This window comes from Sphaerodactylus townsendi, linkage group LG09 (assembly GCF_021028975.2).
Source record: "Sphaerodactylus townsendi isolate TG3544 linkage group LG09, MPM_Stown_v2.3, whole genome shotgun sequence".
In the NCBI taxonomy this organism is placed as follows: domain Eukaryota; kingdom Metazoa; phylum Chordata; class Lepidosauria; order Squamata; family Sphaerodactylidae; genus Sphaerodactylus; species Sphaerodactylus townsendi.
In genome coordinates, this window is record NC_059433.1 from 75091782 (window position 1) to 75119065 (window position 27284).

Sequence of the window (27284 nt, forward strand, 5' to 3'; positions counted from 1 at the left end):
TTTCATCACAATAGGTGCTGGGTTCATCCAGGGAAATGGATTAGATCAGCCCACACAACACATAATTAGCTAATCGAAGTTGCAGCGTTGCCAAACATGGGCTTCAATGGCTTTTGAAAGGGGATTAGACCATGGGTACTGAACCTTTTTGACCCTGTGAGCACCTTTGGAATTCTGACACAGGGTGAGGAAAGCAACCTCAAAATGGCTGCTGCAGGAGGCAGGGCCAAACACAGTGGAGAAAAAGGGTAATCTTTAAAAAAAAACACCAGGAAAGAGGAGAGAAGAAAATAAAAGCAAACACAGTGGTGACAGCTGCTGCCCAAACCCCATTATTTGAATTCAGATCTTTAGTGGCCAATCAGAAGGCCTGCAGGGCTATAGCTCCACCTGTCCCCATTCATCTCCTAAACACATTTGGTAGGTGCCCAGTGGCTCACAGATGCCGTGTTGGATTAGACAGATTCTTGAATGATAGGTCTATCAACAGCTGTTAAATGCCTTTCTACACAAGTTGGGTAGGGAGTCCCCACCCTGTGTCTCGTGTAATAGTAGGATGTGTGTGGCCAGATCCCCTTAATTGCCACATGCTGGTGGCCAGTTCAGATCACAGTTGTGGTGCATGTAGAGGAGGAGCTACCATCTGGCCTCTTATTCTTTTTTCACAACCTGAAATTGTCCTGGGAGGGGCACTGTTTAGCACAGTGCAAATGTAACCTCAGCTTGTGGGTTCTGTGGGGCAGTACTTGGAAGGAGTTGCAAAGAACCAAATTTAAACAAAACAGTTTACTTCTCTTTACAAATAACATTAAACATCAACATTTAACATTACAATTCAAGGTCCTGTTCAGGTTGCATTTCAAGTCCTTCTAGTTACAGTCTACTGATACTGCCGAGTCCAATTCTTCTTTGCAAGTGGGTTGGCTCCTGAAGACTCCAAGGGCTTGATGAACAGGATGCAACATGATGAAGGTTTCCAGGAGAACTCTCACCCATTATAAACACAAAAAGAAACCCTTAACAAGGTGTCAAGGGCTTATACAACCAAGGTCCGAGTCTGGTAGCCTTGTCTTCTCCAAAGAGCTCTGCAGCCTTTCTGCTGCTCTGAGTCTCCACCCCCTTACTGGTTCAACCCATTCTGGGCATGGGGGTTACACAAACACCCAAGTTTCTTTGCAAACATTTTACAGGGCAGCAGACCAAACAGAAGACTGATCAGGAATTTTTCGCCTTTCAATAAACTGTCAGTGAGCTCCAAATCTCTGGGGGGCAGCAAAAAGCTTGGAAAGCAACATGCAATTCAAATAGCCTCTGAGCTGTTTAGAGCCCAGTCCTTTGCAGTTTGCAAAATCTGGTGTGTTTGTGGCTTGGCCTCTGGCAGGAGGGGAATGCAAATGACTCTCCGCCCGCACTCTTTGAAATGAAGTGGGGCTATGAAGCAGATGCTGACTGCCTACAAAGAAGGCCAGAACAAATTGCTGACTTCCTCTGCACTATTATGCATTTTGGTACTCAGCTTCTCGGAGAAACGTAAGTAGGAACAGGTGGCCGCTTCTGTGCTCCTTGCTGCTTGGAAAAGAGCAAGCATGAATGATCACCGTTGTGGATTCCTCCACACAGTCAAACTCGTATCATTATGTAATTCAGCAGCCTGAAGGGGTCTCGGGGTTACCAGCAGAAGGCCTCTAACTGGCACCGCTAATTGCCTGCTGCTGCCCCAAGAGGCTGCCTGAGATAAAAGATTAAAAAGCCAATGACATCAGCTATGCCGCTACATCACTTCCAAGGAAAATCTGAGCATGACATACAGTAACTCTACGAATTTTATTATTATTATTATTATTATTATTATTATTATTATTATTATTATTATTATTATTATTATTATTATTATTATTATTATTATTATTATTATTATTATTAATAATAATAATAATAATAATAATAATAATAATAATAATAATAATAATAATAATAATAATAATAATAATAATAATAATACACATAACAGCACAGCACAAGTGTCTGGAATTCATCTCTGAATATCGAGTCCTTCCCAAGGACCTAGGTTATTAGAAGTATTTGCGTAGAATATGTGCAGTTCCTAGAAGTGCTGCTTTCTGCAGCATGTGGACTGATGTTCTGTCCAAGTTTAGGCTTTCCAGATGTTTTTCAAGATTTCTTGGGATTCCTCCTAGAGCACCGACTACTAGTGGGATTACTCTTCTTCTTCTTCTTCTTCTTCTTCTTCTTCTTCTTCTTCTTCTTCTTCTTCTTCTTCTTCTTCTTCTTCTTCTTCTTCTTCTTCTTCTTCTTCTTCTTCTTCTTCTTCTTCTTCTTCTTCTTCTTCTTCTTCTTCCTATTATTACTATTATTACTATTATTAATATCAATAGCAATATTAATATCAATAGCAATATTAATATCAATATTATTATTATTAATCTAATTAATCTAACTAATTAGTTAAATTAATTAATTAAATTAATTAATTGATCGATTAGTTAATTGAATTTAATTAGTTAGTTAAATTTAATAGACCCCCCCTACCCCCGAAGGGCTCAGGGTGGTTCACAAAACAATCAACATTTGAATACAACAAATAGTTTCAGTTAAAACAATAAATAAATTAAACATTAAAACACTAACAGCAGTGATCTTCCACAATTAAAATAAGTAGCTGATGTCCGGCATTAACTCCCCGGGAGGGGACTGGCCAATATTCAGTCAGCAGATGACAAAGCTGTAAGGAGCAACGAAGAAGGGCGGACTCAGCGGCCAGCCTCACCAAAGGCCCAGTGGAACAACTAGGTTTTACAAGCCCTGCAGAACTCCCCGAGGTCCCGCAGGGCCCTAACAGATGGAGGAAGAGCGTTCCACCAGGCAGGGGCCAGGGCCGTAAAAGCCCTGGCCCGAGTGGAGGCCAGCCACATCATGGAGGGACAAGGGACCACCAGTAAATTCGCCTCTGCCAAACGGAGAGGTCGACTCGGGACATATGGGGTAAGGCGGTCCCGCAGGTATGAGAGCCCCAGGCCGTAAAGACAATCCGGAACTCCAGTTTGTTGGAAGTGAAGGACAATCCGGAACTCCGGATTGTTGGAAGTGAAGGACTGTATACTGTTTCCTACCTCAGAGACAGAAGGGGACTTACCAGTGAGTCAGATAGCTAGAGAGGGTCAAGACGCTGGACACCTTTCTCTACCACTCTTGACACTATCCCTTTGATGTGTAGATTGCTAATGTTAGGGACTTCCTTCCTGCTGCTTCTCCTCTCACCACTCTTCTTACACGCACCTTCCATCTTGCATCGTGTGTGTGGAGAAAGGCAAACTGCATCTCCCACCATCTAGCCATATAGATTAGAATAGAGAACCTCTCTCTTCATTTTTCTATCCACAATGGAGTTCACTAATAAAGACTCATCTTATTAGTTAGGACAGTGATTCCCAACCAGGTGCCCTGGGGTACCATGAGCATGTCCCAGGGATACCATGACAATGCTACCGCCTGCCTGCCCCCACCAGAATCAAATGGATTTTGAAGAGGGGGCGGGTTCGAAGCCTCATGGGCTCCCTTTAAACAACATTGAAAAACAGCATTGTTTTATTTTGTCGCAGGCTTTCACGGCCGGAATCACTGGGGTGCTGTGTGGTTTCTGGGCTGTATGGCCGGGTTCTAGCAGCATTCTCTCCTGACATTTCGCCTGCATCTGTGGCTGGCATCTTCAGAGATTCAGATCCTCTGAAGATGCCAGCCACAGATGCAGGCAAAACGTCAGGAGAGAATGCTGCTAGAACCTGGCCATACAGCTCGGAAACCACACAGCACCCCATTGTTTTATTTGCCTAAATTCGGTGTGGATTGGGGGGGGTAGATTTAAAGGGAGCTCTCCCTTTAAATCCCCCCAATCCATGCCGAATTTAGGCAAACAAACAACGCGGCTGTCAACGCTGCTTTCCCTCCCCTCCCCTCCCCTCCCCCGCTTGCCCCTTTCCCCACCTACAGGCCAAAAACGGGAAAAACCGTTTAAAAATGCAAAAAAATCAAATGAATCTCAAGGGTACCCTGAGATAAGAAGAGCGAGGTCAAGGATACTGTGACGTTGAAAAGGTTGGAAACACTGAGTTAGGAACTACGAAATGACTGAGTTTTCTTTGTGCCAGCGCACACACACATGCCTGGGGGTGCTCTGCTCTGCTGTGCCTCCGTGCTCTCTGCTTATAATGCAAAGGTATCTCTTACCAGAGACACTACCAACATGAATCACCAGAAACTCTACCCTATATCACTTCTGGGCTCTTCCAAGAAGTGTGGCAGCAGCATAGCTGAAGTCACACCCCGTGTGCTCCCTCCTCAAACTCTCCTGCTGGTTGTTAGGCACAGTTTGCTAACTTTAGGTTTTAGGTTTAGTATGGTGTTCTCCTTTGGTCTAGTGCAGTGATGGCGAACCTTTTCAAGCCCGAGTGCCCAAATTGCAACCCAAAACCCACTTATTTATCCCAAAGTGCCAACATGGCAATTTAACCTATATACTGAGGTTTTAGTTTAGAAAAAACGGTTGTCTCTGAGGCGTGCGTTACTCAGGAGTAAGCTCAGTGGTAGTCAGTGGCTTTGCTTTGAAGCAACCGTGCAACTCTTCCAACGGGTGAATCGCGACCCTGGGAGGATTTACTCAGAAGCAAGCATCATAGCCAGCAACCGAGCTTACTCCTAGGTAAAGGATTGCGCTTTAGTACTTCGCATGAAAATCAGTGGGGTTTAACAGCGCTTAACAGGGTTACCTATACTGCTTCCCCAAAACCAGGTCTTACGTTTAATGCTAATAATCGAGCCCAGCAACCCAGGCCAGCCTAGATGTGTGTGTGTGTGGGGGGGGCAATTCTGTTTGCGCGTGCCCACAGAGAAGGCTCTGAGTGCCACCTCTGGCACCCGTGCCATAGGTTCGCCACCACTGGTCTAGTGTAACCCAGAGTCCACTAGTATGTCATGTTGAGGGGCATAATGAAGGAGAGTCCAATGGGTAGGGTTGCCAGCCTCCAGGTGCTGACGAGAGATCTCTTGCAATTACCACTAATCACAGTCACTGGAGAAAATGACTGCTTTAGAGAGAGGACTCTATGGCACTATATCGGGCTGAGATCCTTCCCCAAACCCCAACCTCTGCAGGATCCACCCCACAAAGCTCTTGGTATTTCCCAACCTTGATCTGGCAACCCTTATCTCACTGTATTGTTTTGAGACTGTGAGAGGATGGAAGACCCTACAGGGCATACAGAGCTTACCCTGTAGGGGGGGTGGGTGGGTGGGCGTGGTTATCCACTGCATATGCCAGTGAGAAAGGAGCAGAAAACTTGGGAGAGTCCCTAGATTTTTATAAACTGGAATGGGGGTTCTCAAGCTGCTGAAGTCTTAAGAAGTTGTGGACTACACTAATTTCCAAGTAATGTCTGGACAGGGACACTAACCTGTTTGTTAAAAGCTGAAGAGACAGCACCACCTGCTGGCGGAGGTGCTACTTACACCACATTACCTGGGAGGTAATCCATTTGTTCAGCATTGATAATTCATATTTATCTTTTTCAATATACGTGTGTAACCCAGAGTCCACAAGGGGAGCTAAAAAGAAGAAGAGTTTGGATTTATATCCCACTTTTGTCTCCTGTAAGGAGACTCAAGGTGACTTACAAGCTCCTTTCCCTTCCTCTCCCCACAACAGACACCTTGTGAGGTGGGATATTCCCATATAAGGAAGAAAAGGTGCAATTCTCTCAGATTTATTGGAGACCCTGAAGCTGTAGATCAGTGGTTCTCAACCTTCCTAATGCCGTGACCTTTTAATACAGTTCCTCATGTTGTGGTGACCCCCCAACCCTAACATTTATCCAGTTTACAGACGGAGAAGACTGATGCAGAGAGTGTTAGGTGACCTCTGTGAAAGGGTTGTTCGACCCCCAAAGGGGTTGCGACCCATAGGTTGAGAACCGCTGCTGTAGATAGTTCACCTCAGAAGGGCTCCAATTTTTTAATGAACTATATATTGATCTTCCGGGGCTATACTGGAACCCTTGAAGAGAAGAAAAGACAGCTTGGCAAAAGCTAAGATTCTGCTAATCTGTTTGAGCACAACATACCTGAACCATTATATGTTAATTATAGTTTTCTATATTTGATTTAGAGTTCTGCACGTTGTTCCTTGTGAGAGGAAGAAAGAGAAAAGAAAAAACAAGTTGGAAAATGGTTCGCTGTAATTTTGTGTAAGTGTTTACTGTCACAAGATGAGGGTCACACTGTCAGAAAGTGAACTCTTTTAGTTTCAATTGAGAATAAAATCCTTCTTGGAATTAACTTGGGTTACACTTGCCTGTAAAGAGAAGCAGGAGTGATGGAGTATATCCCATATCAAATCTGGCTGGGGAAATTCCAGAAGGTATGGGAGTGAAACCTGGGGAAAGCAGAGTCTTAGTAGGGGAGGGAGCTCAACAGGAATGTGGTATCATAGAGCCTACCCTATAGAGCACCCATTTCCTCCAAGGGATCTGATCTCTGTAGCCTGCTGATCAGCTGCTGGAGGCCGGCAACCATCAGTCTCAAAGGTAGGTAGAAGGCTTGGATTGGTTTCTACACTTTAACAGCAGGAGATTTCAAAGGCCAACAAAAAACATGGGAACCCTACAGGATGTGATGCCCCTGACCTATGGATGGAAGATCACAAATGGGATGTCAAAAAATGTCACTCTCTGCTTATTTATTACCTGCTCAGAGAGATGGGGCTTCATCAACTAAGAACCTAAGAACGAGCCTGCTGGATCAGACCAGAGTCCATTCAGTCCAGCACTCTGCTACTCGCAGTGGCCCACCAGGTGCCTTTGGGAGCTCACATGCAGGAGGTGAAAGCAATGGCCTTCTGCTGCTGCTGCTGCTCCCGAGCACCTGGTCTGCTAAGGCATTTGCAATCTGAGATCAAGGAGGATCAAGATTGGTAGCCATAGATCAGGGGTCGGCAACCTTTACCACCCAAAGAGCCATTTGGACCAGTTTTCCATGGGCCTTAAGATCTACCGAGCCGGAGAGGCGACTCCACACGGAGCTGCCTCCGGTTCGGCCCCTCCACTCCCCTTTCCTTCCAGTGCTGCCCACGCTACCCTCCAACCTCCAGGCCATGTGGAGCCGCAGTATAAGGTTGAAAGAGCCGCATGCGGCTCCGGAGCCATGGGTTGCAGACCCCTGCCATAGATTGACTTCTCCCCCATATATCTGTCCAAGCCCCTTTTAAAGCTAACTGCTCTAGAACTAAATGGCAATTTTATTATCTCCACATTTGCAGGCTTAGTTAAATGTGTCCACATCCTCACAAGGGCTTCTGGCTCAGGTTCTGACTTCCCATCATCCCCTCTTTGTCATTTAAAAACAGAAACGACGATACCTCTTCACATTTATTGTGAAACTGTTGACATGACTGTTGACAGGTGAGGGGAGAAGATGGAGAGCGTCTGGCAGAGCTCCGGAAATGTGCTCCGTGAGAACGAAGGAAATGGGGAGATGGATAGGTGAGTATCTAATAAATGGCCTAGGAAGGCTGACATCTGTGGCAGAAAGCACAAAGTGAGAAAATATGGAATGTGCAACTTTAGTACGACTAAAGTATGGAAACCGCTGATTGTGTTTTTGGGAAGCAATGAGGATTGCAAACATTTGGCATTGAGTTGATCATTAAGCTCGCAACTCTAGTTAATAATGATGATACTTATAATGTGCCCTGTTTAATGTTAAACTGGTGGAAGGTGCCATCAAGAGGCAAGTAAGGTGACCCTGTAAGGCAGTGGTTCTCAACCTGGGGGTCGGGACCCCTTTGGGGGTTGAACGACCCTTTCACAGGGGTCGCCTAAGACTCTCTGCATCAGTGTTCTCCATCTGTAAAATGGATAAATGTTAGGGTTGGGGTTCACCACAACATGAGGAACTGTATTAAAGGGTCATGGCATTAGGAAGGTTGAGAACCACTGTTGTGAAGTTTTGAAGGCAAGAGATGAACAGAAGTTGCTTGCCATTACCTGCCTCTGTATAACAACCATGGACTTCCTTAGTGGTCTCCCATTCAAGCACTCACCAGGGCTGGCCCCGCTTAGCTTCTGAGATCTGATATGATTGACCTAGCTGGGTCCATCCAATCAGAGTAATGCTAAATTATGCATATATGTGCCATCAAATTGCAACTGACTTATGGCAACTTCAGCAAGGGGCTTGAAAGGCCAAGGAGAAGCAGAGGTGGTTTGCAATTAATTACCCCTACAGAGTCTTCCTTGACTGTCTCCCATCCAAGTACTCACCCCAGTCATGTAGCTATAATGGGAACATCCGGGGACAAACGTCCCGGGCGCCCCCTGGTGAGTCATGTGGGGGCGGAAAATAGTCCCCACACTTCTGGTGAGTGCGGGGGTGCATAGCTACCCCGGGCCATGGGGGCTGAGAGGGGGGGTGTAGCTACCATGGGGGGCAGGGTGGGCGTGGGGGGGCAGGAAGGGGATTTGTAGCTACCAGGGGTGCCATTTTGCCCCGGGTACCAGTTTGCCCTGCTACGCCTCTGACTGACATTGCCTAGCTTCTGCAGTCTGACAAAAGCAGGCTATATCATACAATTCCACATCCTCAGTGCTAAATTAGTGATGCACAAATAACACTGAAAAATACATTCTGTTTACAGGGCCAAAATTCATGTGAGGAAACAGAAAGTGGTACGAAAATAAAGAACCATCAATTTGATTTGCTCAGGAGAGAAGCAACAATGAAACAGGGAATCTGAGCTGCAGACATTTGAAATAATCTCCTCCTTAGTTGATATGCCAATCAGAACCATTTATGTGACTTTTCTGATAAGTTCTGTTGAGCCATCTTTCAGCTCTCTGTATACCTTGTCTGTGCCCTTCCCTCTTTATTAATTTCCTATCTGTCTTCAATCCCTCTGTGAAGATCATTTTTGTCTGCCCTTCCATTTTTCCTCATTTATCACTTGTGAACAAGTAGTATATTGGATTTCTGGAAATAATTCACTTTCTTGAACTGAATGGAGCTTTCCCCATTTTAAATACTTGTTAGCTTTTCATTTTTAACAAAAATTATACTGCAGATACACTGTTACAACAATCAAGAGTAAAATGATGAAGAAACAACAAAACCCCCAGCCATCTTTGAACATGAACAAAATTCCTTAAACACAGATAATCTTCTTACATTCATTGTTATTTTATAATCACACATATCATAGAAAAGGTTTGGATTTATGCCCCGCGTTTCTCAACTGTAAGCCTCAAAGGGGGTTACAATTCCTTCCCTTCCTCTGCCCACAACAGACACCTTGTGAGGTAGGTGGGGCTGAGAGAATTCTGAGAGAACTGTGACTTGCCCAAGGTCACCCAGCAGGCTTCAGGTGGAACGGCAGGGAAACAAATCCAGTTCATCGGATAAGAATCAGCCACTCATGTGGAGGAATGGGGAATCAAACCTGTTTCTCCAGATTAGAGTCCACTGCTCTTAACCACTACACCATGCTGGTAGCCCATTATTTACATTGAAATGTAATATCCATAATGCAGTCAGCATCAGCATAATACAAAGTTCAGCACATGGCATTCTTTAACTTGGATGTGCATGAATTAGCTCATAGGTTATCAAGTTATGGGATCCCCAACATCACATACATATGTATGCATTTGACACTGCCTTCTTTTGCATAGGGCCCCCAGACTCCATCCAAGAACTAAGCATGGTTAGCCCTACTTCTGAGCTCTGACAAGATCAGGCTAGACTGGGTTATCTAGGCTGCTGAAAGGACTTATACTGTGGCACTGAATTTTTAAGTCTGGCCACACTGATTTTTCATGGACTTTGGGGCAGAGGTCTCTGTGAATTCAGACCTGACTGTCTTCCTGGATGCTTGATTAGGCTACGTTTGATGTAGGCTACCCTTTATACAGAGCCCACAACCAAATTTCTGAAAGGGCTTTTAAATTACTTAAATCGCTTTTCAGATTCAGAGGAGCTGTTCTTTCTCCTTTCAGATGTCGATTCATTTGTTTCTTACAGAGTGTTACTCTTTGCCTTAGCAGCCAAGAAAAGCTTTATTTAATAAGTGCATTTAATGATCCTCTGAAGATGCCAGCCACAGATGCAGGCGAAAAGTCAGGAGAGAATGCTGCTAGAACACGGCCATACAGCCCGGAAACCACACAGCACCCCAGTACATTTAATGTATTTAACAATTAGTATTTTGTGTCAGACTGTTCTAATATCATTTATGACGTGGTTTTCTTTGGGTGAAAACAATAAACTTTATCCTATTGTGTTGCATCACAAATGCTGGCTGTTAAAATTGAGCCCACCTTGCTTTTAGATATAACTGAGACAAATCTGGATTTCAAATACATGAATCTGCTGCTGTTGGGTCTGGTTTGGCTCACAAATGGTTAATCATTACAATTGAGTGCTGATACATTATCAGTACATTCCTGTCCCTTTTAAGTCTTATTCAGAGAATGGTCAAAAAGCAGATCTTTTTTGTTTTCTGAGTGAACTGTTAGTATCATGCATGAGAGATAACCATCTTCTAACTTGACCCCACAACAATCCTACGGCTGATGGCTCCGGGTAGGGTGTAGATGAAAAGCACTAGGAATATGATCAGGATAATCAGAATCAGTCCAATGATGATGTATTTCTTGTAATTTCTCCAGATGAGATGGTACAAACACTTGAACGGGTTGACAAACCAGGAGAAGGAGGTGTCAGGGCGGCTAGAATAAGAAAGGAGAGAAAGGGAAGGCACATTTGTATAAGATACCATCAGTTAAACAGGGAACATGGTTCGCATCTCGCCCCTCCCCCCAGTATCATACTACTCAGTGGAGTCGTTCGTCTGTGCCTGCCAACTGACAGAAGGTTCAGGAGTGGGGTCATGGGGTGCACAACATCATGTACATCGGGGTGCTGTGTGGTTTCCGGGCTGTATGGCCGTGTTCTAGCAGCATTCTCTCCTGACGTTTCGCCTGCATCAGTGGCTGGCATCTTCAGAGGATGCCACAGATGCAGGTGAAACGTCAGGAGAGAATGTTGCTAGAACACGGCCATACAGCCCGGAAACTACACAGCACCCCAGTGATTCCGGCTGTGAAAGCCTTCGACAATATCATGTACATTACTTCCAGTGAAAGCCCAAAAGTGAAATATGGTAGCTCTAGGAATCGCCAGCAATTCTATGGTAAAACCATAGTAAAACCATAGAATTCCCAGACATGGTAAAAACCATAGGATTCCCAGACATTCCTAGAGTGTCCTATATCACTTGCAGGTTTTCATCAGCAGTGACACAGCTGTTCATGTGACTCTCCCATCCAACAGGATGTGGGGCAGGTGTATTCCGTGCCCTTACTGAGGGAATGGTAAGGGCCATAAGGCTCTTCCTCAGTGAAGTTTGAAGCCTTCCTCTAGCCAAAGGAGCCTGTTTCAATCGAAGTTGCTCTTTCTCCAGTGGAAGAACTACTTTTTGTGGAAGGTAGGCTTCGCAAGCTGGAGGAAGATTTTGAACTTTGTTGAGGGAAGTAGTAAGATACAAGCCAGTGACTCTTCCTGGACAAACTAAATAAAATGTTTTGAGACAGGAAATAAAACATTTCCTCCATGGAGTTCTGCACAGTTTTTTAGACAAAAACATTTTATTTCCTGCCTCAAAAAGTTTTATTTGGATGCTGTTCCCTAGCTATTATTTTTTGAAAATGGTTTTCTGGAAGTGTGTGCAGATCTCTTGAAAACATTTCCCATGCTGCTCTGCAGTCTCTGGACTTCCTCATTGGCGCCATTTTGTGAGTTCATGCTGGCAATCTTGCACTGTCATTTATTAACAAATTTCAGAGGGCTGTGTCTACATAGCTACGTAGATATGACCGCTAGAGAATCGCAACACAAGACTTTGAAGCCTCATAGCATTTACAGATCTGTAAAACCCCCGAAATGACCACAAAGTGGCAGCCAGGATGTTTTCAAGAAGGATTTTGAAAATATTTTGCAAAACGTTTTCAGGGACTTGTGCAACAAGGGCCAGTGTCTTGATTTCTTTCTTCTTGGTCATTCTTACGTTTTGGGAAAATCAATCCTGGATGGCAAACATACTACTATAATTCTCATACTATACAGATGGAAAACCAGACACAATGGCAATCTGACTTACTTTGGCTTTTCCAAAGGTTCCGGCTCCTTCCGGGCCTTGCCTACTGGATTCTTCTCGGCCTCTTCTGCTGTGACTAGATGAAACTCAGCTTCTACTTTGCCCTAGGTTGAGAAGAGAGTCCATTTTAGTGGCTGGTATTCAAATGTAAAACATTCTTCTCTAGCTAATGAATTATTCATTAAAATATGGGCCAGTGGGCGAGATGGCTAAATAATTATTGGTTAATTTCAGCTTTATATTTATTGTTACTTAGCTGTTAGCCTTGGCTACTGCAAGATGTAATGTGCTGCCATCAGCTCTGCTGGAGGGAAGATCTAAGAATATGGATGGTTCTAAAAGGGTTTGTTCATGTGATATGACTACGGTTGAAACACTTGACCATTCTTTGTTTCTATGCCCTAAATACAATAAGATACGCATGAAATACATGAATTCCATTTTCTTGCAATGTTCTCAGTGGCATGAGTGTTATAAGATACCCAATCTCCTGAACAGCTCTGATGTGCTCTTTTGGCTGTTGCAAATTTTATACTGGAAATTAGTAGTTTTAACTGCATTTCTTAACCTTGTTTTGTTTTAAAATTTTGTCCTGTTTTATATGCCAATAAAGGCTTGTGTGTTGTTGTTACTTAGCTGTTACTTATTAAATCTGTATCCCATCTCTGAGGAATTAAAGACAGCATTAATTTATTCACTCCAATTACACTCCACCATTAGCAGTTTATCCTGTTCTCCTCTCCACCATTTTATCCTCACAACGACCCTGTGAAAATAGGTTAGGCTGAGATTGTATCACTACCCCATGGTCACCCACTGAACTTCCATGGCAGAGTGGGGACTTGAACCCAATTCTTCCAGATATCTAGTCTGACATGCACCACACTGGCTCTCAGAGACAACAACATTCTGAAGGGTGCAGAATTATCTTCTCCAATGTGAATATTTGTATGGGAATAGAAAACTTCAAATATTTATTGCCTTAAGAGTTGCCAATAAAAGTCACATCAACTTGCCTTATACTGAATCAGACTATCAAACGCCAGGATTATCTGCTCTGACTGGCAGCAGCTCTCTGGGATTTCAGGTGGAAGTCTGACCACCTATTTTCTGATCCTTTTAACTGAAGATACTGAGGATTGAACCTCAGACCTTTGGCATGAAAATCAGATGCTCTACCACTGAGGAACAGCCCCTTCCCAGTCACTGAGATAAAGTCTGACACTCTGAGAACTAGGCCAATGAATATGAACAAATGCACGACAAAGGAAAAGGCTAACCACAGACAGTGGAAACCACAGATTCCTATCCATTCAATACTTATGTAGCAGGAAACGCCAACTTACACCATCTCTAAGGGTTGAGCTACTATTAAAAGAGTATAATTTGCTTATTGTTTTCTGTAATGGTTCCAAAGGTGGTAAGTGTAGGATGGCTCAACAATGCCCATGCTACAATATCAATATAACTGCTATAGCAGCAATATCAATATAACAGTAATTTAAAGGCTTTTACAAAGCCAGCAATCTTGCGACTTTGTGCCTTTAAGAGTGAGTTGATGGATGGAATCAGAAAAAGCAGACCCAGCAGAGTTCAGAGACAAGTTGCATAGTGAGTGCCTGCCTCCTCATGTGCAAACAGAGAAATGCAAGGAGACCTCGAGGGAAGAACCCCGAGGTAAGCACTTCATGCATAATGGGCCCTTGTCACTGCTTAACATAGGGGGTTATTCAAGGAAGTCAGCTCCTAGCGTAAGCAGAAATCATTTTGTTAAGGACACAACCAAGTCTGCAAGTTCCAGGATCAAATCCTCAAGCCACTAATATATTTTAAATGCTACTGTATATATAGCTGCACATGATCCCATCCATTTTTCAAATGGAATAGCACTAAATCACCTGAGCCCCCACATTACAAAGTGGTACAGCTCAAACACAGGTTCACCATCTCAGTGAGAAAAAAAAACTAGGTCTGAAAGGAACACAACTCCTCCAACCACAAGCTAGAGGAGCAGAAAAGAAAGACCCAGAATTGTAGGGAAAGAGATGGAATTTGGATTCATAATAAGCTGAACAGCTCCAGTTGGTCTGTGAGATATTTGCACCTTCATATTATTCCTGTTTTTAAAAGCATCCATCAATCACATCGGCTAAAACCACAGTGAGCAGTCTTTGATGTCTTCGATGATTTACCGTGAGTTCGCCGGCTTTGATGAACGGCCACCAGCCTCGGACGCGCTTCTGCTGAAATATGGAAATCTTGTTCTCCTCACTTGTCTCGGTTACCATGCTTACGTCGCAGCGCTTGGCTGTCTTGGCAGCTCGGGGGAAGCCATTCAGGTTCATTTCGAGGGAGCCTGAGGGGGAAATAAAAAGAAATTCCACATAATTGAGAGACCGAATAGACAAAGCAGTTTTCAAGAAATATCTTCTGGCTTGGACAACCTCCAACTTAGACAAGATCTAAGGGTTGAGCTCCTACTAAAACAAGTATAATTGGTGTACTGTTTTCTCTAATGGTTCCAAAGGTGGTAAGTGTAGGACGGCCCAGCAATACCCAAGCTCCCATTTAGGATGACCTTGTAAGTATGTACTTCTGCATGAAACTTACTGGGTGTCTTTGGGCCATTCACTCCCTCAGTCTAAATTACCTCACAGAGTTATTGCGGAGACAAAATGGAGGTAGGAGGAAACCCCTACGTTATCCCGAGCCATTTAAAGGAAAGGTAGAATAAAAAAGGTATTAAATAAACAACACTTTTAATTCTACCCTTCTTCTGAGAAGCTCAGGGTAGTGCATGGCTCCTTTTATCCTCAGCTCTTTAAAGTAGGTTAGACTGAGGGAGAGAGATGGGCCTAAAGTAAAGGGCCTAAAGTAAAGGACCATCTGGTCACCTTTGTGAACCAGGACGGGCGGGTAGGCGGGCGGCCGCACGCGGGGAAGGCTGCCGCACTGCCTTGCGCCCCAGAAGGCAAAGCAGCAGCCTTCCAAAAATCGGGACACTTGAAATAACCCGCAGGACGCAGGACAAATTGTTTTAAGGCGGGACTGTCCCGCCAAAAGTGGGACGTCTGGTCAGCCTAGCCTAAAGTCACCCAATATGTTTTGTGGTGCAGTGAAGATTCTAACTCATGTGTCTCCAACCTTAGCCCGCACCACCACATAGCATTGACTGAGGAAGCAACTTGACTTCTCCATATTTGAAGTAACACCCAGTAGGACTAATTTGGGCAGGATAGGTGACAGAACAACAAGCTGTATTAAAACATTTACACCCTGCCTTTCTTCAAGATGGCTTAAGTTCCACCTCAGCATTTCATCTCTGTCCTTAGCATTCACCATTCTTTCATTGCATAATCTGGCATCAGAAAAAGCACGGTACCAATTCCTGTGACCTTCATTCAAATTCAAATAATTCTGCCGGTCCAGGCCTCACCCAAGAAATCATCGGAAGAAAGCCTTTCGAAGTCCCAGACCTGAAGCACCAATTCCGCTGGTATTTTGCGCTCGGTCTTGTCCAAGGAAAATATGTTCTCTCTCTTACAAACCACCATCTGCTTCTCAGCCGGGAGATAATGGAACGGAAACACGAAACGCCAGTTGAAGTTGCCTTCTCCGGTCAAAGAGTTGTAGTGCACATCAGTCTCCTGACGGTCATCTTCCAAGCCTTTCAGCCACCTTTCAAAGAAAGAGAATCCAAGAGAGTAGGGAGAGATCCCCACTGGATAAATTCATCCAGCAAACAGGAGGATATCTTCTAGTCCTAAGTCAGTGATGGCAAACCTTTTCAAGACCGAGTGCCCAAATTGCAACCCAAAACCCACTTATTTATTACAAAGTGCCAACACGGCAATTTAACCTGAATACTGAGGTTTTAGTTTAGAAAAAACGGTTGGCTCTGAGGTGTGCGTTACTTGGGAGTAAGCTTGGTGGTAGTCGGTGGCTTTGCTTTGAAGCAATCTTGCAACTTTCCAACGTGTGACTCAAGACCCTAGGAGGGTTTACTCAGAAGAAAGCCCCATTGCCTTTGGCTTACCGAGCTTACTCCCAGGTAAAGGATCGTGCTTTAGTTCTTCGCATGAAAATTAGTGGGGTTTAACAGCGCTTAACAGGGTTACCTACACTGCTTCCCCAAAACTAGGTCTTAGGTTTAACACTAATAATCGAGCCCAGCGGCCCAGGCCAGCCTAGATGTGGGGGGGGGGGGGACTCTGTGCGTGCCCACAGAGAGGGCTCTTAGTGCCACCTCTGGCACCCGTGCCATAGGTTCGCCACCACTGTCCTAAGTCAGTGATTTTGTACATTTTTGACTCAGGGCCTACTTCGAAATTTAATGTGCTGTGCAGGAATCGCTTGCAATGTAACTTGATGCGACTTTCTCCCTCCCCATAAAACACTAAAATCTCTCACACACCCTGTCTTTACTGTCCTAGGGACCAATTATATGGCTGTTTTGACCTTCCACATCTTTTGATGTTGTTGTTTATACAGGACTGTGGCATGGATAAGGAGCAGGTTTTAACACTCCCCCCTCCCCCCAATTCCATTTTCTAACTCTTAAATTCTACCAATCTCCAATGCAGTGGAGCTGTATTTGTACCACTTGTGGCACGTGGAGCCCCACAAAGTGAGGCAAAAATAACCCTTCTAGTCTTGGGAAAATGGCACAGGAGGGGAACCTGAAACCCCTCCTTCCCATACTGAACTTTGAAAGTAAATTGGGCCCAGCATACGTGGAAACATTAATTCCTCAATGTCACAGACACCTACGTGACTGGACTCATGTCACACGTATTGTCCAGTTTGGTCCTCAACTATCAACCTTCAAATCCATTACAAAGGCGGCACTTATGGGGCCATCACAGGGTGCCTGATTACAAGGCTGACTTCTGCAACCAGCGACATGTTACAACCCGCACATTGAGGCCCTATGCGCACTGGAAATCTGGATCTTTTTTTCTTCAGTATTTTGCTTCTAGAAGGTCAGGACCTCATTTCGTCCCTGCGTCAATTCTCTGACTGTTTACTTCTAGTTGGAAGTGACATTTCTGGAGAGTCTTTGCAGTCAAAATGCCAAAGCCACAGAGGCGTCATCGAAATGCATATGCAAAACTTGCTAATACAGCTGTGACTCTCGTTCTCCTTGATGGATGACGTGGGACACACATTAATTCAACTGTCAATGGCAAAATGAGATTCACAGGAAATGCCAGAGTGCACCTACCCTTTCACATAGATGTCACTAGACTTCTGCCCAGTAAAAATATTCTCATCCTCTAAGATGACGTCCTCTGTATTCCAGATGATCACTCTTAATTCATAACTGGTAGAAAAGAAAGGGGGAAAATCTTACACAGAATATAAAAATCAGACTGTGGGAACACTAGTGGTTCATTTGCAGCCAATCACTGTGGTCTTACTTCAGAGGAGATTCTAATATCACATTATCTCAACACAAGAAAAGGAAGGTCGAGTCACAGAGGCACCTTCCGCACATACAGAATAATGCATATTCAGTCCACTTTCACAATTGTTTGAAAGTGGACTTTGCTATTCCGCAAAATCTAGTTTCAAAGTGGACTGAAAGTGGATTGAAAGTGCAATATTCTGCATGTGCGGAAGGGGCCAGAATGAGTAACTGTCCTCATGGTAGGCTGAAGATGGAGTGGAATGACTTGAGTGTGTCTACACTGCAGATATATGTAGTGTAGACACACATATAGATAGATAGATAGATAGATAGATAGATAGATAGAGAGAGAGAGAGAGAGAGAGAGAGAGAGAGAGAGAGAGAGAGAGAGAGAGAGAGAGAGAGAGAGAGAGATACACACACACACACACACCAGTGTTAACTATCATGACTTTCCCCCAAACTATCATGGAAATGAATGTTGGATAAGGGTGCAGCCGAATTGCTAGTGACAAAAGTAGGGTTGCCAGCCTCCAGGTGGTAGCTGGAGATCTCCTGGGAGTACAACTCATCTCCAGGCAACAAGAGATCAGTTCACCTTAAGAAAATGGCCACTACCTGCACTCTGATCATTGAACAGAATACATTTGATGCTGCCCTAGGTACAGATGAATGACGGGAAACAACACACTGAGGGTTTGAACTGTCTCACACACAGCTTAAAAAACTATGATCTCAGATTTGTGCCTACAGATACATTCTTACCATCTATTAAATACAGATATATTAAGTATATAGATATTAAATATAGCTTTCTCTTGCCAGAAGAAATCCTTAATTAATAAATCGGTTTTAAAGCTTATGACTTAAAATTAACTTCTGGGCTGGCTTCTTCAGCCTTTAGCCTTTCATTAATTCTGTCTCCTTCTCCTAACAGCGAAAGCTTCAGAGTAGCATAACTAATGTACTAATAACTTCTATGAAAATACCCCAGACTAAAATGCTGCTTTTCAAAGACCTCATTAAATTCACATTAAATGGGCCTTCAAGTGTCTTAGCTTTTCATCACCAGTTTTTTTAATTACACTGTCTGATCAGTTGGCCTATTCAACACATTGGTTGAGGTTCTTTCTTCTTTTTTGAGGAGGGAGTGCAAATTACGGTTGCCAACCTTCAGGGGGTGGCTTGAAATCTCCCAGAATTAGAATCTGTGGACGAGAGAGATCAATTCCCCTGAAGAAAATGAGTGCGTTGGAGGGTGGACTCCATGGCATTGTAGCATACTGAGGTGCTTCCCCTCCACCAAACCTGCCCTTTCTAGGCTCCGCCCAGTGGTGGGATCCAAAAATTTTAGTAACAGGTTCCCATGGTGGTGGGATTCAAACTGTGGCGTAGTGCCAATGGGGCGGGGCGGGGCACAACGGGGTGTGACCGGGCATTCCGGGGGCAGGGCATTCCTGGGCGGGGCTGTGGAAAGGACGCAGCCACTGCGCCGGTCCTTGGGCGGGAAACAAATGCACGCAGGCGCAGGCTGCCATGCACGCCGGTGCACCCCCTGCTAGACTGCTTCAAGTTCTGCGTGCTACTGCTGAGAGGAGGGGGCGTAACTAAGACAAAAATCACGTGGCACAATCACCAATTAGTAACCCCCTCTCGGCACACACAAATGATTAGTAACCTACTCTCGGGAACCTGTGAGAACCTGCTGGATCCCACCTCTGGCTCCGCCCCCAAAATCTCCAGGTGTTTCCCAATCCTAGTACAAATACTTTTGAAAGTTATAAAAGAAGAATTTTCCAAAGTAAAATGGAGATGTTCAATCAAGGCTGGAGATGTCTTTCAGATTTCAGGTGATAGCAGGCAGCATCTTTCAGAAAGAGAAATTGTTGCTGGTGATGGTGCGCTCCTCTCACTTTTGTTCAGGTAAGTAGGCTGACCAGGAGGCTGTATTGTTTCAAAAGATTGCCCCTTGTGGCACCCCACATACAATGGGATGTCGCCTGGAACTCTCCTCCCCCAACGATACCTGCTGTCCCCGGTCCCGAAGAAATGAGTTCATCCAGTGCAAAGCTGTCCCTCGTACCCCGAAATCAACGAGGCAGTGGACCAAAAGGTCATGATCTACTGCAGGGGTCTGCAACCTGCGGCTCTCCAGATGTTCATGGACCACAAATCCCATCAGCCCCTGCCAGCACCAGCCAATTGGCCATACTGGCAGGGGCTGATGGGATTTGTAGTCCATGAACATCTGGAGAGCCACAGGTTGCAGACCCCTGATCTACTGAGTCGAATGCTGCGGTGAGATCTGATAACACCAGCGGAACTGAACCGCCTTTGTGTAACTGGCACAGGAGTTCATCCACAATAGCAACCAAGACCATCTCGGTCCCATGACCAGGGTGGAAGCCGAACTGGAAGGGATCCAACACATTAGCATCTTCCGGAAACTTCAAGCTGTACTGCTATTTTACCCGATCCCTGCCCCCACCAGCCCACTTCCTACCTACCTGTTGATGATCCTCTGGTCCCAGGGCACCAGTAAGGCTGGTGGGAAGGGGGTGGATGAATGGGGTTGTTTGTGGGGGTGGGAGGGGGTGGGGGAAGGGGAAGGTTGGTGACTGGATGTGGTTTGAGGGTGTTGGTTGCCTTGCTGTTTGTAGTGGTTGGAGGGCGGGTGGGGGAATGGACAGGGTTGTGGTCGGTTCGGTGGGGAAGCGCAGTATAACGTTAATTGCTTTTCTCCATGTTACCCTACCCTTTTAGCTAGCAAACTTTTATATAAAGCAGCTCATCAGTATCTTTATTGGTATCTGCTAACCTCTGCTAATGATGTATACCCACCAACAAAACAGACTAAGAAAGATGTCATATTAATAATGTTGGTACAAAGGCAGAGAGGAATGTGTAACAAGTTACCCTTTGGGTTTTCTAGGCGAGATATCAACAGGAGGCCCCGGGAGTGGCATATCTTTTGGAAACATGTCTACCCACATCTGCACACGGCCCTATAAGAGAGAAAACATAACATATCCAGTATGAAATTCTAGCCTCATTAAGGATTTTTTAAAACAAATAAACTCTCAACAGAAGCCAACAGTAATACTGCATCCAGCGGCCTGAGAAAACCCAAGTCACTAATGCTTCAAAACATAGTTCAGGAAGGGAGCAACATATTCTGGTTTTAATGCAGATCTTCCTTCCCTTACAGGTATGGAACGGGCCTCAGTAATGCATGATATTATGAATAAATGAGATGCATCTGAGGTGGATTTTGCAGTCCATTAGTGGAAGGTGCTGATATTGACAGTTCTTTTTATTCCAGCAGTCTTGTAAGAACCCAGGAAAATTACTTCCTGGAGGTCACTGGACCCATCTGGACTAACAGCACTATGGACCTGTGATGATAAAGTGTGAGTGTGTGGTGGGGAAGGACAAAATGGATCTTCCTAACTCTTCTGCCCCCGGATCATTGGAGGCTACCAGTTGTTCATGATAGGTGTATAATATGCACACAACAAAAATATCTGCAAAACCAAACCTGGAAAACTGCAGACATAAAAACAATTGCCTAGTGTCAATACTGTGAACTGAGTCAGGAAATCTGTTGATAACCACAAGGCCCGTTCAGCATCTCTACATTTCAAGATGCTGTTAACTCCAGCCCGGACGGGCAAAGGGATAAGGAAGAGTCAAGATCTTCACATTTTTCTCCGTGGGAGAATTTACCTGCTCCATCCCAGGCTTGTCCCTGTGATAGATGGGGCGTGTCTCGATATGTTCGGGCACCATCTTACAACCGACCCCGGGGATATCATTCCAGGAACGTAAAACTTTAAGCGCAAGGTGTTCATACGATTCCACAGGTTCTTCTGCAGGAGAAAGGGGTGTGTGAGAGAAACTGAGTTTGCACATTTAAGGTACTGATTAATGTGGCTCTGTCAGCGAAAGTGCTCATTAAAAATTTGATTTGCTATGGAGATGCTTTTAACAGACTCCAAGGGGAGAAATGCGTAAAGCGTGTTCCATGCCTGTGTCTGGGAATACCCCACGGAATGATAAGAAAATACAGTTAATCTTTAGGAGATTGTGGATCACTGTAAGCAAGAGTTGACTTGGCTGAGCTAAGGCAATCTGGTCTTATGAAGATGCTCTTACTCATGGATTACTTGCTAGATTGGAAACAATGGACATAAATTGTGTGTGTGTGTGTGTGTGTGTGTGTGTGTGTGTGTGTGTGTGTGTGTGTGTGTGTGTGTGTGTGTGTGTTTATTTATTATTTACTCGGCTTGTATTCCGCCCATTCCCGACAACTTGGGCTCAGGGCGGCTTCCAACAATAACCCACAATTTAAATACATAAATACATTAAAATCTCAGTATAAAACTAAAATTAAATCTAAAAACTAGATGGCATCAGTGCAACAAGAAGCCCAATCATAAGTTAGGGACAAAATAATCACATCAAATCAAGACATTACAGATAAATTAAGAAGAGGAAGAGGAGGAGGATGGGGGGGGAGGAGGCGCTTGGATTTAGATATCAGAAATTGACTTGAAGATTTGCAGGTGTACAAGAGAGCCAGCGTGGTGTAGTGGTTAAGAGCAATTTGGAGAAGTGGGTTTGATTCCCCACTCCTCCTCTGAGTCACAGAAGCTTATCTGGTGAACCAGATGCGTATCCACACTCCTACATTCCTGCTGGGTGACCCTGGGCTAGTCACAGTTCTTGGGAACTCTCTCAGCCCCCCCCCCCACCTCACAAGGTGTCTGTTGTGGGGAGAGGAAGGGAAAAAGGCTTGTAAGTCACCTTGAGTCTCCTTACAAGAGAGAAAGGCTGGGTATAAATCCAAACTCCTCCTCCTCCTCCTTTTATACTTAATTACTCATAATGCAGCTACTGCTATCGTTGATGGTCCTTAACAGAAAACATTAACGAAGAGCATTCAGTATATGTATATTCTGTCGTCAGTGTGGTTATTAGAGTGATCCTGATAATAATAGATCATAAACAGTATAGTTACCATTCTCATCTTCCTGGAAGACGGTCTGCCCTGTAAAGACTTTGTCCCCTACTTGAATCCTCCCAGGCTGCATGTAGGGTCCACTCAGTCTGTTATCTTTGCACAGTTTGGTGAGGATCTCAGTTGGCTTGGTGGCATCTCGCCAAGCATTGTATCCTTCTCTGCAAATCAGAGACAATGGTTTTAGACAAGATCACAGTCTTTTGTGTATGACTGGGCTCAACCAGACGACAGGTGTGACTTGTGTCGGATGTGGGGTCTCACGTAATGGCTGCAGCACATGGACAGCGGCATAGCTTGGGAAAGAGGGGGGCTTGAGCCCCGGGCACCACTCCTGATGGTCATGTGGGGGCGCACTGCATGCCCCCTGCAATTGCGTCCCTTCCCCTTCCCCAGGGAAAAGGTGCACTTGAACATGACCAGTAGGGCTGGCCCTGCCCACAAGCCCCACAAGCTAGGAGCAGGGCCAGCTGGGGCTCACCCCGCTCCCAAACCTTTGACTAGGATTGCTTTAATATCCTTGAAAAACAATCTAAATAATTTTATAAAGATAAAATCACAACAAAATCTAGAGTATGAATGGGAACGTCTATTTTGGGCCTTGAATTGCAAAGACCCTAAACAATTTTGGAGATGTGTTAATAAACCCCTCTTGTTGAAACAAGCCCCTCAACATTGTATCCCTCCAGAAACATGGTTTGCCAATGATAGCACCATACCAACGATTGCAGACATCAATCTAGAAAACATCCCACACTGGCCGCCTGTATCTCCCCAAGAGATAAATCTTCTAATAACAGATCTGAAATACGGCAAATCTCCAGGCCCTGACTTAATTACTTCTGAGCTGATTAAATCCAACTTAAGCTGGTGGTCACAACTCCTTTCTTCTGTTTTTTACCCAGGTAAATTCAACAGGAAAAATACCAAAAACATGGCTCGAAGCGACTAGGATTGCAAACCTACAAAATATGAAATACAACTCAAGTACCATGATACACCAAAGCAGGGGAGAGGAGAGGCCCATTTAACCTTGGCCTCAAGCTTAAAAGCATCCTTAAATTGTCATCCTTTTGGCATTTGATACATTAAATTCACACTTTGTTTTTATGTGCTTCGTGTGTTTCCATGATTTATCATAACTATGGCTAAGAACCTGAAAAGGTGGAAGTGGCCCTGGTATAACCGCCAAATTGGAAAGTGCCTGGAGGGTGGAGGCTGCAGAGAAAGGGGTATAGGGAGGGACGTGAGCTCAGCGGGTGTAATGCCATACACCCTGCCCTCCACAGCAGTCATTTTATCTGTAGTCTGGAAATAATGTTGCTTACCTGTAACTGTTCAATTAGTGGTCCTCTGTGCAGGCACAAATGGGACTGTATAGAAGCCATGGCAATGAACATTTGTAAATCTGGGGAATTTCCAGGTCCCTCCTGGAGGCAATCCTAGGTTCTGGACTCCCTGGACCACCTAGAGGGCCTATCTTTGGCAGTGTGTAGCTTGTGCTAGAAGCTTCTCTGACAACTGTTCATTAACCAATTGTTAATAGATTGAGAAGCTTACATTTCGTATTGGCTTTGCAACCCGCAGGTAGCTCGATGTCTGCTATAGAAACGATTTTCCAAATCAATTTTTGTTTCTCCAATTAGGTCATCCGAACCTATCAAGTCGTAGTCATAGATCAGGACTGAAAGCAGGGACTCCTTGGGGAATGTTGCCTGAAGTTCAAAGGACCTAGTCCAAAAGAAGATTGATAAAATTATGTCAATCATCCACCTAGGGCTGAAACCCTAAGCAAACTTTGTGTAAAGAATTCAAACAAAATCAGTGGAACTTATATCTACATACAGGTGCTTAGAAACGGGGAACCATGGTCATTTCTGCACTGTCCAAATACTCCAGGTTGAGCAAGGGAAATATCCTGGTTTGGCCAAGAAGTTCACAGGGTTCCCGGTCCTAAAGTGGGTTTGTCCCAGGATATTTCCCTCATCCCAGGATTTTCAAAAATTGCCAGTTTGCCGATTCTTTTCAAAAATCCCGCAGTGAACCCGCTACAGTGCAAACATCACGGGAGCAGAAACAGTTTATTTTTCCTGCCCAGTTGCCTGATCTCCCCACCTGACATCTTCACTTTGGAGAGCAGCATTAAGTTTAATTCACAATTGTTTGTTTCTAATATCTATTTTTTGTTTGTTTTTAGCAAGGACTTCTGTTCACTTTATCTGTTCTTCCATCTTCCTTTTCCTGTTCTGGGCCACCCCACAGGAGATGAAATTCAACTGGAACCTGGAATTCTAGCTATAGAACAGTTGTAATAAGCTTAGCTAATTGTTTCATTAACAAGGTCCATTTGTGTTATTACATGAAAAGAGATGAAGCAACAAAAACTAATTCTGGTAGATGCCGTACTTGCATGGAAATCGAATTTGCAATCAGACAGTGGGACACTGATTGTCAGGAATTTAATCAGTAAATTATAAAACATTCAAACAGACATGCATCAATGCATTAGCTAATGTACTTTGTTCCCAATAATAGAGGTGGCAGGAAAAATGAAATATCTGCAGATGATTCATGAAGTCTGAGGCGTCAAGTGCATCTAAATGAACTCACCTTCCAAACACTGGGTTTAGTTGCTTGGGAATGTAATTGTCTCGGTCTTTAATTTCAGTGTTGCCCAGTTTAAGCACAATATAAGGATCCGATTTACCATCTGGGTCAGCTGGACTGAGGTTAAATGCCTACAAAAAGAGGGAAAATATTTTCTTACAAGGAAACCATGGCATTAAGAATGAGGTGGTAGCATTGTAACACGTGCAGCTATCTTCTACTGAGAACAAGAAAAGGCAAACAAAAGCAAAAGATTTATATGATCTGAAGAGAAACCAGACGAATGTCCAAGCCGAGAGAACTGGGAAAGCAAGCAAGCTGAATGTACAGTAATGGCAAAACTAATTAAACTTTGTGAATAGACACCAATTAAAGAATTTCAAGACAGGCAGTTATATTAATCTCAAAAGATGGTGAGTTGAGAAGGAGACTGTTGGAATGATATACATCAACTATTAATAATTCTCATGAAAAGCTATATTGAAAATGTGTTTAAAAGAGAAGAAGTCATATATAACATTTACATTTATTATGAATAGATGATAATAAAAATGTGGACTTACAGTTGAACACGTGGAAAATATTCTAAATTTATAATAATAATTACATCAATTTTCTTATCTATTTTAGTTTTGTGGAATTTTTATCACGGCATTGCCTAATATCATCATTGGCTTTGTCAAATACTGCCTAGCATATTTCATGATTTTTGTAAGATCATTAAAATAAGTATTATTTCATGTCCATTATTATATTATTATCTATTGTCAATAATGGCTCTTTGTATTAATTGTCTATTGAGTATTAGACAATTGTGTAGAATATCAGATCCCTTTTCTGCTTAGTCTTTGGATGTAATTCTAACAACTGTTTTGATTCTTTCTCTTTTCTGTTCTGTTGATATTTATTGAAACTTTTAAAAAGAAAAGGTAAAAAAAGAGTGGGGCTCCTGCAGAGAGGGGGGCTCGCCAGGTCTCGTGGGAAGTGTAGTTCCCAACAGGCTGCTTTTAAAGGCTCCTTTTAAACTAAGGTGTGATTTTCCGCCCTCATCAGCGCGTGCCCGGTGCACGACACCCCCTTTCCCCCATAGCTACACCACTGCATCCCTTCCTCACTAGTAAGGTCCTAATTCAAGATCAGCCCTTGGGCAGATTTTAGGGCCACATTATGCAGCTGGAGATCCAACTGTGAAAGTTGAGCATCACGTGTGGCTTGGTCTTTATTTAAGACTAAGGTTGTAAGCAAAATGACACTTACTGCTACAACATATACTCTGATGAGAACTTTCACCGAGTGATTTGGTGGTACCCCCTGAAGAATCTTTGGCTGGCCTCCTTCTCCGGAGCAGCAATCATCTGGGTTTTTGTATATGCAGAAACAGCCCTGTTGGAAAACAATTATGGAAATCTATTTGTTAAGGTCAAACCAAGAAAATGCAGGCATACGGTCACAAACAGAATCAGCATTTTTCAACTGTGTGCAACCTTTAATTCAAAGTGAAATCCAGTATTATTATTCCAGACTTCTGTTTCACTTCCTGCAAAGTGACTATATCATTTATTATTTCTGACACATTCCCAGAAATGTTTTCAGGCTTAGAACTTTTCAGCTTTTCTTGAACACTGACACTCAAATCTAGCTCATTTGAAATGCTCCTTCTTACTACAATGGAGTTCTCTAATTCAACACTATGATCTTAGATCAAGCCATCCAACAGAGTGGGTGGTTCTATGTAAAATCACTGCCTATAAACCTAGTAAATAAGAAACACACTCTATTTCAGGGGTGAGCCATTTTTTCACCCTGAGGGCCATATCTGAATCTTTATGAAAACTGCATATCCAGAACTAGCAGACGAAAAGAGTCACTGTCCAGTCTTTAAAAGTGGGTGGATGCCCACATGCAGAGGTGTACCGCCCACAGGGACACGTGGTGGTAGACCTGGTGGTAGACCTGGGCGCCTTGCCGGCTTCAGGCGGTAGACCTGGGCACCTTGCCGGCTCCAGGTGGTAGACCAGGGCGCTGTTGCC

The 27284-nt window shown here is 44.0% G+C and overlaps 1 protein-coding gene and 1 long non-coding RNA gene across 4 annotated transcripts in view; one reads left to right on the plus strand and one right to left on the minus strand.

The window, feature by feature from the left end:
- The first annotated feature begins 1365 nt into the window (after positions 1 to 1365).
- Positions 1366 to 9211, plus strand: LOC125439209. Its single transcript, XR_007245498.1, has 4 exons — positions 1366 to 1530; positions 6179 to 6257; positions 7415 to 7550; positions 8705 to 9211. It is a non-coding gene; the product is annotated as an uncharacterized LOC125439209 (long non-coding RNA).
- A 242-nt stretch (positions 9212 to 9453) lies between these two features.
- The window catches only part of FER1L6 (fer-1 like family member 6), a 105909-nt gene continuing 88078 nt past the window's right edge, over positions 9454 to 27284 (minus strand). For all 3 annotated transcript variants that reach the window (XM_048508619.1, XM_048508618.1, XM_048508617.1), the window contains exons 31-41: positions 26512 to 26637; positions 25258 to 25385; positions 24208 to 24378; positions 22648 to 22808; positions 21354 to 21496; positions 20544 to 20632; positions 17442 to 17540; positions 15654 to 15895; positions 14410 to 14573; positions 12221 to 12321; positions 9454 to 10790 (exon numbers count right to left, since the gene is read on the minus strand). In XM_048508619.1, coding sequence (XP_048364576.1) covers positions 10604 to 10790; positions 12221 to 12321; positions 14410 to 14573; positions 15654 to 15895; positions 17442 to 17540; positions 20544 to 20632; positions 21354 to 21496; positions 22648 to 22808; positions 24208 to 24378; positions 25258 to 25385; positions 26512 to 26637 — 1611 coding nt within the window. In that variant the 3' untranslated portion in view covers positions 9454 to 10603. The remainder of the gene's footprint in view (positions 10791 to 12220; positions 12322 to 14409; positions 14574 to 15653; positions 15896 to 17441; positions 17541 to 20543; positions 20633 to 21353; positions 21497 to 22647; positions 22809 to 24207; positions 24379 to 25257; positions 25386 to 26511; positions 26638 to 27284) is intronic.